Genomic DNA, 12965 nt, shown 5'->3' with positions numbered 1-12965 from the left:
AAATTTTTATCACAAGTCTTTGGAATTCAACAGCGACAATAACCAAGACAAGGTACAACCAACGTTGTACACTGTATACCTTAAAAATATCTAAAATGGTATTAACCCTAATACCCTGACACACCTTTTCTCACCACAATCTATAAAAAACGGATAAATTACGAAACAAATATTCATATATTATGGCTTTATACAAATTACGTCATGTGCTCTACCATAGGCTACTTGTCAAACACCTGTCAAAGTGTTTCCACCGGTAAGTTATCTTAATAAACTAGGATAAGAACTTTGATTAAAATTGACTTACGCAGTTCTTCTTTTCCTTATACAGTTACACAAGACTTTAATGAATCACAGGAAATCATTAATCATAAGAAATTCTAAATGTTTTTACCAACATGCTGGGGAAAATGTCTTGGCATTGCAATTGTCTTTTTAAACTTGTTTTAGACAAAATCATTTAACAGTGCTACACTTCTACAATTGTTTTAATATAGAACATAAAAAACATCCTGAATTATGAGAAACGCTTTCATATATTTTGGCTTCAAGCGCAGAAAAATGCAAAACATGTTACACGTTTCTTGCTCTCCTTCTTGCCTCCTAAATCACTTCTTTCAAGGTCATATGAGAAACTAATACTTTGTCTGCTGGCTATTTTATGAGGTGAAATCTGTCAACCAATAACAAGGAAGTATTCTAGTGATGCAGCTAGGCTAACAAGATCTTTTAAATACATGGCAAGGAGACAGTTTTGAACAAAGCCACTATCAAGTTCTTCATCTTCTACTGGCAAAGCCTCATTCATAGTCTTTCATTATGTCATCTTGAAAATCAATGTTTTTTTGTCCTGTTCATGCTCCCTAGTGAAAAAATTAAGACCTGTGTGTGTGAGAGATTTTATAAAGAAATAAAGGCAAAGTGGTCTGGTTAGAGTACTGCAAATAAAAAAAAGGGAGAAATATAACAGGAGTTGGAATAAAAAAAAAAAAAAACTACTAGTCAGTATGGTAAACAACTACCACACACATTTTTGGGCAACACACAATCTAAATATTCCATTACTGACTGAATAAAAATTTACTATTACGACAACAGTCTGAAGTGCTCAGCAAATATCACTTACAAAAGCCTAAGGGATACATATAAAAAGTGTTAGTCTGATGAGACAAATTTTTACCAAGGCGGCAAAGAAAAGACATCTCAATGTTACTTGGTTAATTTTACCTACCAATGTTCATCATGTGGTTGAGAGAAACAGAACATTAGCAAAACTGCAAAAATGGGGACAAACTGGATTACATTTCCAATAATTTCTGAAAAGCGGCATGCTTCTTGGAATAAAGGCATTTTTCATCTATGTCTGCATGAAAAAGACACTGAATTCTCTCTCAAAAGGAGGAATGATAGAGAAAGACTTTAAACATCCCAAAAAGTATCCTCTCACAAAGCAAATGGTTCATGGCAATGGAATACTTACAAAAATTTTCATTACATTTTCTGTTTTACCACAAAGGTGTCTGTGTGCATATCCTTTTTTTTTCTTTGTTACACAAATGGTTCTTAGCAATGGCTTGTAATTAAAATACAGTACCTAATTTTCACATACACATGCATTACACACAAATGATAGTTATCACCAACACAGCATAAAAAATCATGAAATTTTTGCCTTTACATTATAACTATTTGTGCATTTGATTACATCTGATACCTAAACTCTACAATATTATTCTATAAAATTCTAGTAGATTTTACTCACCTAAACATAAAATGCAATAATATTTAAAGAAACTAAGCAATTTTCCTCCTCTAACCCTAAGATTCATATACACTTTATTCTAAATTTGGTTTTGCATGGGCAAAAAATCTTTAGTCAAGCATAACCTTAATCATCTTAATGACAATTTAGGAGAATATAAATGACCTGGAAAAAATTTCAGTCCATCCAAAACTGTAAAGGAATTGTTATCAAAAGGACCAGTCACAAAAAGTGTCCCAGAATGTCAAACAAAATGAGACTCATACACTCTAGGTCTTCCCGTTTCCTATGGTGACATCCTGTTTCCCGTCGTGCTATTTCCAAATGCACCGCAGGAAGAATAATATATTTGATCAAATATAAAAATATTTAGAATTCTGAAGGATATAATTTAAGCCACTCTGATAATAATATAACACTCAATAAGTCCTTTATCAAACTTCTAAATGTTCACCAGTCTTAAAAATTCCCCTCCCTGGGCCCAGTCTTATTCAAGCTTCTGTCAACAGTGTTAAAAATATTCCCCTACCATCCTTGTTTTCATAATGAATTTTCCAAAACAGAAAATAAACCAAACAGACAATTATTAAAGAACTACGATATATGTCTTTACCTCTATTAAACACCTGAATGAACTGAGAAAATTTTTTGTGCCACCTAGAAAACTTAAAAGTAACTCACTAACCTTTCTCTCCAACAAACGGTAATGACCAGGTGAAGACATCCATAAAATTAGGTAACCAGTAAGGGTGAGGGGAACAGTTGAACTGTCGAATGTTCATCACATTATTCTCATACTTTAAAACAGCAGCCTGAAAAGTGGAAACAAGTATATTAGTACTTAAAATTACTTATTGAATTTCTGAATGCCATTACAAAAAGTAAAACCATAAAATCTTATTACTTGCGTGTGTAGCATACATACAGTACTTTATGAGTGCTCTCTCTACCACTCCCGTTTCTTACCACCATACCATCAGTATCAGATGCAATTTTGTAAAAAAATGGGGCAGCAGAGTTTACATGAATTTAGAAATGAGGAGTTTTCATTTTGCAGAAAATCACTACACCAACCCTAAACTTACCTTATTGTTGTACACATCTAGGTAGTTAGGAGCAGAAAAAATTGTGATAAGAGATGGAAAACCCGTCGTTTGGCTTTTACGATACATACGATACCTGGGGGGGGAGAGGAAGAAAATGTTTACACAAAAAATTATGTGTGTGCAATAACATATGCCACATACAGCACACCACACTGTCACAAATAAATATCGCCCACAACTTCCATAATTACAAGAACACTCAACAGCTTCTTATGCAATATTGTAAAGTTACATCAAGCTAGCACAAACACTGGCTTACACATTTCCAGTGTGCTGTGCACTTCAAATTGCTAACAAGTACACTTCATTGCTTGAGTCACAACATACAACCAGAGAATTGTTAACACTGAAAAACATCAAGTACACATCTACATACTTTGTATACAACACCATTAAACTTTCAAGATTCAGCAGGTGCCTCACCATAACTTGAAGAATGCAACCTACTGTATTACGTACAGCACAGAAGCTTACTGAAAATCTCTGGAACTTATCTTGGATCACAACATGTGCCCAGATTAAATCTTTAGTCCTATGAACCCACAGCATTTCTTTGGCTTCTGTCTCAAGAATCGGCAAATATTTTTACAACAAATAATTATTACTTCAAAAGATAAAAGTCTCAGCACTGAACATTATTAATGCAAAAGAAATATTTAACACACTTAGCAAACGTACCCTGCATCCTGGGCTTCATGAGCTCTTATAATAGATAGGAGATTGTTGTGTTGTAGAAAGTCACAGCACGCTGCATAGCTGTAAAATGAAAGATTATCATTTTTAGTAAAGTACATATTATTATCTAAGGTTTTAAATAAATTAACATTAATCTGTACACAGAATAAAAATCACAAAATAAAGTACTGGGTATGTATAAACACAAGGCCACACAATAATTGAGACTTTCATAAAACTAAAGAGAAAGTGTACATCAAGTGTCATGTCATTTACCATAAAAAGACTTAGGACCATGTAATCTATTGCAGAGTGAATACAAAATCAGTAACTGTAACACATACAGAACTTAAGTTATATAATTACAGTACTCTTTTGCTATTGCAAACAAGGTTACACATAACAGTATAAGCAAATTGGACTATTCTTTGATTACAGTTATTTTTATGAGGAAATCCAAGTGTAGCACTGAAGGAAATATGCTCAAAGACAAAATAAAAAAGATATAGCAATACTGTAGGAAGACTAATATCAGTTCAAACAGATCTTTCATTAAACTGACACACTACAGTACTGTATTATACTGTTGTAATAGGTAATTTTACCCCATTACCTTGAATGTATATTGACACTTCTATATAATTTTTAATACCTAAAGTTGTAAAGTCTGCTACTACGAGATAAATCATTGAAACTAAAAAGAGTGGACTAATCGTGTTACCAAGAAGAAACTTTCATAAATGTACACAAAACTTATGTGATGAAAACTTGAAGGAGCTTAAAGTCTCTTCTCACCTGTAGAAATAAGAACATCCTCTGACAGAGTTGTGAGAGAAGTGTTCTGCATTTTTTTCATTACCGAAGTCTTCAAGGGGGTCGGACCATAACAAATCGCACATGGGACCAAATGCTGGAGGCTCCTTAAACCTATCAAGCTGTGAAAAAAAAAACAATGTTACATGAAACAAATTATAACTTTAAATTGCAAGAATAATGCATTCCAACAACATATTTCTTATTTAGCATATGTATATTAAAACATACAAATATCTTTTAAACTGGGATGGGCTGGCATTTATTACTGTTGAAGGTGTGGGCTACATGGGCCAATGAAAAGTTATGCCATAAAATAATATACTATACCAACTTCCAATTCTCAAAGCAGCTAAGCAGTCAAAATGTATGAATCCATCATAACATCTCTCAAAATATTATCCATCCGTTACTTTACCACTATAACTGTACCTTCATCCCCTTCCAAATTCCCAAAGCTGTGCAAAATCCCCTTAAGCCATTTCCCAGGAAGTGCTTTCACCTCACACTAGCACTCAAGACTGTCTTCATTTCCCCTCTGCATTTTTCATGAAGGTGCCTCCATCTTACCAAAGCATTCACCATAAGGGTCCTTTCATATCACTGGCATTCTCCAAGACAATGCCTTCATCTTCTTGCATTTCCCAAGAAGGTGCCTTCATCTTGCCCTGGCATACTTCATGGTGATGCCTTCACTTCCCCTCTGCATTTCTCAAGAAGGGGCCTTCATTTCCTCTCTGCATTTCTTAAGAAGGCACCTTCATTTCGCCTCTGCATTCCCCAAACAGGTGCCTTCATCTCACCCTGGCATTTTCTGAGGCAATGCCTTCCTCCCCTATGCATTTCCCAAGATACCACCTCCATCTTCCCTTGGGATTCCCCATGAAGGTGTTTCATCTTACTTTGTCACTTCCCAAGAAAGTATCTTCATTTTCCCATTAGCACTAACCAAGACAGTACCTTCTTCTAGCCCTAACATTCCCCAAAAGGTGCTTATCTCATTTTGGCATCCCAAAGAAGGTGACGACATTAAGTCGCCTTGCAATCCCCAAACTGTTGCCTTCATTTCTCACTTGAATTTCCCAACAAGGTGCCTTTATTTCCTCATTACATTACCCAAGACAATACCTTCATCTCAACCTGGCATTCCCCAAGAAGGTGCTTTCATCTACCCTCACATTCCTCAAGAAGGTGCCTTATTTTCCCCATTGGCATTCTCAGGACAGTAGCTTCATCTCACCTTGACATTTCTCAAGAAATAACTCTTAGCCAGGCAGGCACTCCCCAAAGGTGATGCCTTCTTCTCTCCTAACATTCCACCAAATAGTGCCTACATCTCACCTTGGCACTTCCTTGGCATTCCCCCCAAAATGGTGCCTTTATCTTCCCATTGGCATTCCCAAGATGGTACTTTCATTTACTCTAACCAGGACTGAGCCTGCATTTTCCCCTCTGTATTCCTTCACTTTCCCCAGTTTTCATTAAGATTGTGATTTCAACAAAGCCTTTGGACTTCTTTACTGCTGCTTGCGAAAGAAAATTCAAAATTACACGTATTTAGGCAACTATGTTCATGAAGTTTGCATAAGTGAAATCCATTCATAAAACACCATTTTAACCAAATACACCATTTCACACAAATAAGGCCTTTCCCCTATACATTTATTATACTATTACTGCGTGGCAACTCTGCATTCTTTTGTGCCATCAATGGATCTTTTTCACACATTTGCTTATACTATTTCTTCACTGTTAATTCCTCATATATGTTTGTTTCACCTTTATTTTACCACACTACAATTTCCACCAAGTTCTTACAACTGTTTCCCATTACCTCTTCAGTAACCTATGAATTCCCAACTACATTTTGTTTACACCAACATTCCCCAACAATACCAGTGCTCTTCCCATTATTAGAATTGAATTTTTTTACCTTATGTTTTCATTAAACATCTAGGTTACTATTTACTTAAACTAAATTTACTATTTATCCAGTGATTTAAAACTTTTTCAATCTGAAACAGTAAAATCCTTCAATTTAATATCTTTCTCCTCTTTCCATTTCAACCTCAAATACATAACTCTTAAAAGTCTTAACGGATCTAGCATTTTACAGTATTTTTATTCTGTCTCCACTATTCCCTATTAAACTTGCTTTCACTATACACTTCCATTTACCTCCTCAATTCCCTCTACCTTCATATTATCCATAGTCCATTTTCTCATCTCACTTCATTCGCCTCCACATCGCTACCTTCATTTTATTCATTAAATATTTCCTTCCCCCTCTTTTATCCCCTCAGTTCACTTTGTATTTCCCTCTCCCTCCACATTCTCCATCAGTCATTTCCTCCTCTTCCCCTTCCATTCACCTCACCATTCCCATCCTGCTTTCTGTCGACCTCCATAATACACAGGGCCTTCCAACGACCCAAGTACAGCCGTAATCCGATTCAACCCCCTTGAAAATGGCATGACAATGAGGGCAAACCAGGAACCAGTGGAATGGATGACCCGCTCTCGACTGCATGACCTGTGACCTTTTCACCCCTCCCCACCCCCTACCATAAATAACAAACCTCCCTCCCTCCCTCTTTCCCTGGGAGCATTTAATTCATGAAGGCTGGAGATTCTAGGTATACTGGCACATCTGAGAGAGAGAGAGAGAGAGAGAGAGAGAGAGAGAGAGAGAGAGAGAGAGAGAGAGAGAGAGAGAGAGAGAGAGAGAGAGAGTACTTTTGATCTTTTGTAAAGGCAGAACGTTTAATGTGAATGCCTTACAAGCTCTTAAACAAGGGGAAAAACAACAAATGAAAACTCAAAAGTTGCAAACTCTTATTGGTAAAATCATTACTGACTTTGTCTCTAAAATTTTCAAAACTGTCCATGCTAAAATAACATTGGTTAAAATGGCAGATCGTATGGCATGAAGCTGAACAAACCCTCCCAAAACAATCAATCATGAAGCTGAATTAAAAGCGAGATAAAACAAACAATATATATAACGTTTTCAAGTTAAACATTTTAAGCAAATCCCAAAATATTAATCATAAGGTTACAGTTCACGAGCTTCCACACAAAAGATATTTGCCCATCACTGAAAACATATACAGGAAATATGACACAAAAGTAAAGTGGTAAAGTATGTTGAAAGGTAGAGCATAAAAAATGCAAGGTAAAGGATGTTGAAGGTTAAAAGCATAAAAAAAGATAAGTGTGAAATACTGCGATAAAATATAAAATTAAGGTGATAGTAACCTCTCACAAATCCCTCAGCACTGACACCAAAAAAAAAAAAAAAAAAAAAAAGGGAACTGAAGTTGGCACAACGAAACGAAAGTCTCAAAATGACTGAATCTCGTTGGAAATATACTGGGTATAAAAGCAATGGCACTTTTATAATGCACGGATAACAAGTCACGGAAGTAAAAGGGGCATGACTGTCTGAACATTTTTTTAAAATGAACTGTAACTGGGTCAAATGCAAAAGTCTTGAAAAATATTTTTCATCTGCTGTAAGCCACTTAAAAGTCTTCTGACTCAGTTAATATAATATGACAAGTTAATGTGTACAATCTCAAACTGGCCCTTCCCCACCTCAAACCTCTCTCTCTCTCTCTCTCTCACAAGATAATGTGTACAACCTCAAACCTCTCTCTCTCTCTCTCTCTCTCTCTCTCTCTCTCTCTCTCTCTCTCTCTCTCTCTCTCTCTCTCTCACACACACACACAAAAGCCAGCTCGTCAGATAAAACAACTCCAATACGTGTACAACGGACAATAAAAATGTTATGACAGGACACCATTTATAAATCCAATTCTTGGCAGTTTTGAAACCTTTAGAAATAACACCATTAAACATACGGGGGTAGGGAGGGAATGGGTGCCAATTAAAACAAGCACAACTTTAAAAAAACAATATGACAAAAAATGACAAAATGCATCAGATGCAAAACAATGCCACCCTTGAGCATTCTAGTGACCCCTGGAAATCCCTCAATGACAATCCAACCCCCACCACCCCATCCCTCTGGATAAATACCAACCATCCATTTTTACTGAATAACATTCCAACAACAATCTCTCTCTCTCTCTCTCTCTCTCTCTCTCTCTCTCTCTCTCTCTCTCTCTCTCTCTCTCTAAGTGTTTGGTGGAAGTCAATCGGCCTATCAATTCTTTCTCTCCAAAAGTTGTGTCCGTAAGTCAAGATACTATCTCACGGTGGGCGATTAGCCTAATTCCCTAAGTCTAACCCATTCTCTACCTCATTACACCGCGTCTTTCTTAAACATTCTATCTTTGAAACAACAGAGTAATAACATCTTCAGCAAATTCCACCCCTGGAACCTCCTGCCGCGCACGTGTTGAAGTTTTACGAAAGCTTCCCCTATCCTACAAAATGAAAAACGGGTAGTTGAGGGAGCCATAAAGATCTATCTCTGCTTTCATCATCATTATGAAGAGATGTCGAATTTCAAGATCATTCAATTTCCCCCCTTGAGATATTTTGAAGAAAACGGATAATTACCAAGTTGCTTGTACGAAGGGTTAGAGCGTGATTAATATTCTTCTACACAATCGTCAATTACGACAACGATGGTTCTTTTCCTTGCGAAATAAGTCGATCACAGTTTCCCCCTACGAAAAGTCGTATCACGATAGATACTGAATCTAATCTTACGAGATAAATGACAATTGAAAACGTCGCTTTTCTTGATATCCACTGCGCAAATAACCTTCTACCAAGACAAAAATTAAAGACGTTCTGCATGAACATTACGTTCTAAGTTCAGCGTGCAACAAAGATCTTGCTCAACAGCTTATCGCAAAGAAAATCCCAGATAGCAACTGCAAAGGCATCACTTACCCGTAAACTAATAGGGTTGCTATCAATGCGTAAAGAGGACAGCCTTTAAGATTTTGGACTGCTAGATAGCTAGCCTTTAAGCTTTTATATAACGCTGTTGTTACCCAGAGAGAGAGAGAGAGAGAGAGAGAGAGAGAGAGAGAGAGAGAGAGAGAGAGAGAGAGATTCCATTTTCCCACTAGTTAAATATACAACTTGGTTTTCATAGTAATACCACCAGCAAAGTGCAACAACTTGCAGTGCCACTTGGACGAATGTTTTGGACTTTAGGAACATAATTTATCGGGAACACGGCGACCTCTTTTCCGGGACTACATACTGGAGTCTTTAGGTCTTGCATCAATTTGTATCAAATCATTACGTGTTACAGGTATATGGTTGCGTTGCGCTGGGGCAATTACGGAGGCATAAGGCGTATGTAATTAAGTTGCATTTGTATGTGTGTGAGAGAGAGAGAGAGAGAGAGAGAGAGAGAGAGAGAGAGAGAGAGAGAGAGAGAGAGAGAGAGAGAAGGGGAGTGGGGAGTCTAGCTTAGCAGCGTCTTGAAAAGGTGTAGGGTAGGGGAGGACCTATGAAAGGGAGTCATGTGGGGGTTTACAAGAAAAGAGGGGGGGGAGGGAGGTAGGGGGAGGCGAAGTTGATCACATCCATTCATTCAAATCTTTATCTGTGGTTCATGCGATTTTCATCAGCCCCTACCGGTACCATCACACCCACCCAATCCCCAACCACTTACGTAACCCCTCCATAAATAAACATTACCAATACTACATAGAGTTAACAAACAAACGCTAATGGGGGGGAAAGAAGGGGGAGGGGTTTCGAGGGTGTAGGAAGATAGGAAATAATGAAAATATTATACACACATTTGATGGAGGAGCAGATATCTGGAAGGAAGGAGCATTTTCGTGTAAAGATACAAGGGGCTCTATAGCCCGGCATGAACCGGGTGTGTACGGCCCAGAGAGAGAGAGAGAGAGAGAGAGAGAGAGAGAGAGAGAGAGAGAGAGAGAGAGAGCGTATGTATGTGACCGTGTGCGTGCGTGTCTCCAGGGGTGTACACACACGCACACACACACACACACATACACAGTAGGGGTAGGAGGGCAGGGCAGTGGCGGACTGCTGCTGCTCCCGGGACTCGCCGAGTGTAGATTGATCCTGGCCGTTGCCAAGGTAACGGAGCGCGCCAGCAGGGTGCGCACGCGCACTGACAGACATACGCACGCACGTCATAACACCCAGGACTGGCATATACACACCCCCGGCGATACCCATCATTCCCCGTCTTCAACAGTTGCCGCAGTGCCTTCGTACGGTCAATGCAAGCACTGACTGATATCACAAGTCAGAGGACTAAAATGGCGATCCTAAAACACATTCATGCATCTAATTTTATATATAAATTATATAAATTATATATATATATATATATATATATATATATATATATATATATATATATATATATATATATATATATATATATATCCCCTTTTCTCTACATAATCCACATAAACTTCGGTCTCATGAAAAGTCCTATGATGAATATCAATCATGAACAGAAGCCCGACTGAGAATTATTCATCCCCAAGGGGAAAAAGGAACAAGGGTAGAGAGTTCCAAAGTTCAGCATCTAAGGATCTAGGGTACTCTCCTTTGTGCGACATCCGCGATCATCCGTCGTCAAGGGGTCGTTTCTCCCCAAGGGAATATGATGATGACATTTCTACCATCATCATCACCTCCAGTAGTTATAATGACATTTCTACTATTCATCAGCATTAGTTATCATAGTTCTATCACCATCATCCAAGTAGTTATAATGACATTTCAACCATTACCATCAACAGATATGATATTTCAACCATTATCATCAACAGATATAATGATATTTCAACCATTATCATCAACAGATATAATGATACTTCTACCATTATCATCAACAGATATAATGATACTTATACCATTATCACCAGATATAATGCTATTTCTACCATTATCATCAACATATATGATACTTCTACCATTATCAACAGATATGATAGTTCTAGCATCAGCATCGTCAGTAGTTATAATGATATTTCTTTCGCCATCTTCAACAGTCATTAAGCCCAACTTCTGAGCTTCATGGGACGATGGCACAAGGATATTATATAAAATAGGGTAACTGGTAAAACAGTAACTAATAAAGAAAGCGTATGTATTACAAAAGACAATATCCAAATCTAAAACTTAGAGAGAGAGAGAGAGAGAGAGAGAGAGAGAGAGAGAGAGAGAGAGAGAGAGAGAGAGAGAGAGAGAGCAAACGCGAAAAATCAATAATTATTCACTCTGATACAGAGCCAATGACATCCGTGTCCTAAGCAGGTCCGAGAAGCTTTAGGCCGGACTCAATTCGAAATTAACGACCGGAGGGGACCTATATATAAACAGAGAGAGAGAGAGAGAGAGAGAGAGAGAGAGAGAGAGAGAGAGAGAGAGAGAGAGAGAGAGAGAGCGCTGATGGATTGATAAAGGAGCAAAATTACATATGGTATTCAAAGGTACTGGAAATGCATAATTCTACGACTGAATTAAACGGAAGTGCGCCTAAAATCAATACATTAGCATGGATACGCATCGTAAAATTATGAAGTTCTGGAGTTGAAAAATGTCGCTTACGCCTCGCTATTACAGGGTCTGTTGCGAGTTCTAATTGATTTGGAGGGAGGGAGGGAGGGAGGAAGGGAGAAAGGAAGGAAAGAGTATAGAATTTAGGCCAGAGGCCAAGCACTGGGACCTATGAGGTCATCCAGCGCTGAAACGGAAACTGACAGCAGCAAGGTTAGAGAGGTTTGCAAGGTGTGACATGAGGAAAACCTCGCAGTTGCACTATGAAACCATTGTTAGGAGAAGGTGGATAGCAGGATGGAAGAAAGATTGTGAATGGAGGTACAGTAAAAGGAATGAAAGGGGTTGCAGCAAGGGGCCGAAGGGACGCTGAAAAGAACCTCAAGTAATGCCTACAGTGCACCGCGTGAGATACACTAACGGCACCATCCCCCTACGGGGTCTAATTGATGTGTCGAATAATGGTGCCAGCAACGCAATAAGTAATTTGCCTTTTTACTAAAGAACGCTGTTTCACTCTTCCGGATGGCCTGTCCAATGATTGCAATGTCACACCTGCTTGCTTGTATACGACAGATTAAGTCTTAATTATTATCCTTTTCACGACTTTATTTATAACCAGTAACATTCTATACTCCTGTGCTAGGGACCCCGAGTTCGACTCCTGGGCGATGTCTGACAGATGGGCGCGCTCCTTAAAAAGTTACCGGGCCTCTCAAGACCTCTGAAGGTCCTAAGAAGTGAATTAAGTAACTGGAAGCTAGACGACTGTGGTGGTTGCAACCAGTGAAATAATAAATACTAAGAACTAGGAGGCAACACTCCCGTTCTTAGCAGAAAAAGTAATCAATAAATAAATGCATAAATAGATGAATAAACATACAATATATATATATATATATATATATATATATATATATATATATATATATATATATATATATATATATATATATATATATGTGTGTGTGTGTGTGTGTGTGTGTATATGCACACACAGTTATAGTACCTCACATCGCACCCAACAAGGGCACTACACTCTGTCATGAGGAAAATTCTCCATTTCGTATTCCAAGGTCTCTCTCTCTCTCTCTCTCTCTCTCTCTCTCTCTCTCTCTCTCTCTCTCTCT

At 38.0% G+C, this 12965-nt stretch overlaps 1 protein-coding gene across 17 annotated transcripts in view; it reads right to left on the bottom strand.

The window, feature by feature from the left end:
- Positions 1-12965, bottom strand: part of LOC136845177 (serine/threonine-protein phosphatase 2B catalytic subunit 2-like) — a 280643-nt gene that overhangs the window by 15024 nt on the left and 252654 nt on the right. For all 17 annotated transcript variants that reach the window (XM_067115156.1, XM_067115162.1, XM_067115160.1 and 14 more), the window contains 4 exons: positions 4339-4478; positions 3547-3624; positions 2848-2941; positions 2448-2574 (listed from right to left, as the gene is read on the bottom strand). In XM_067115156.1, the coding sequence (XP_066971257.1) occupies positions 2448-2574; positions 2848-2941; positions 3547-3624; positions 4339-4478 (439 nt within the window). The remainder of the gene's footprint in view (positions 1-2447; positions 2575-2847; positions 2942-3546; positions 3625-4338; positions 4479-12965) is intronic.

Source organism: Macrobrachium rosenbergii, chromosome 13 (genome assembly GCF_040412425.1).
Source record: "Macrobrachium rosenbergii isolate ZJJX-2024 chromosome 13, ASM4041242v1, whole genome shotgun sequence".
Taxonomy (NCBI): Eukaryota; Metazoa; Arthropoda; class Malacostraca; order Decapoda; family Palaemonidae; genus Macrobrachium; species Macrobrachium rosenbergii.
Note: the sequence above shows the minus strand (reverse complement) of the source record. Positions and strands in the feature narration are given on the sequence as shown.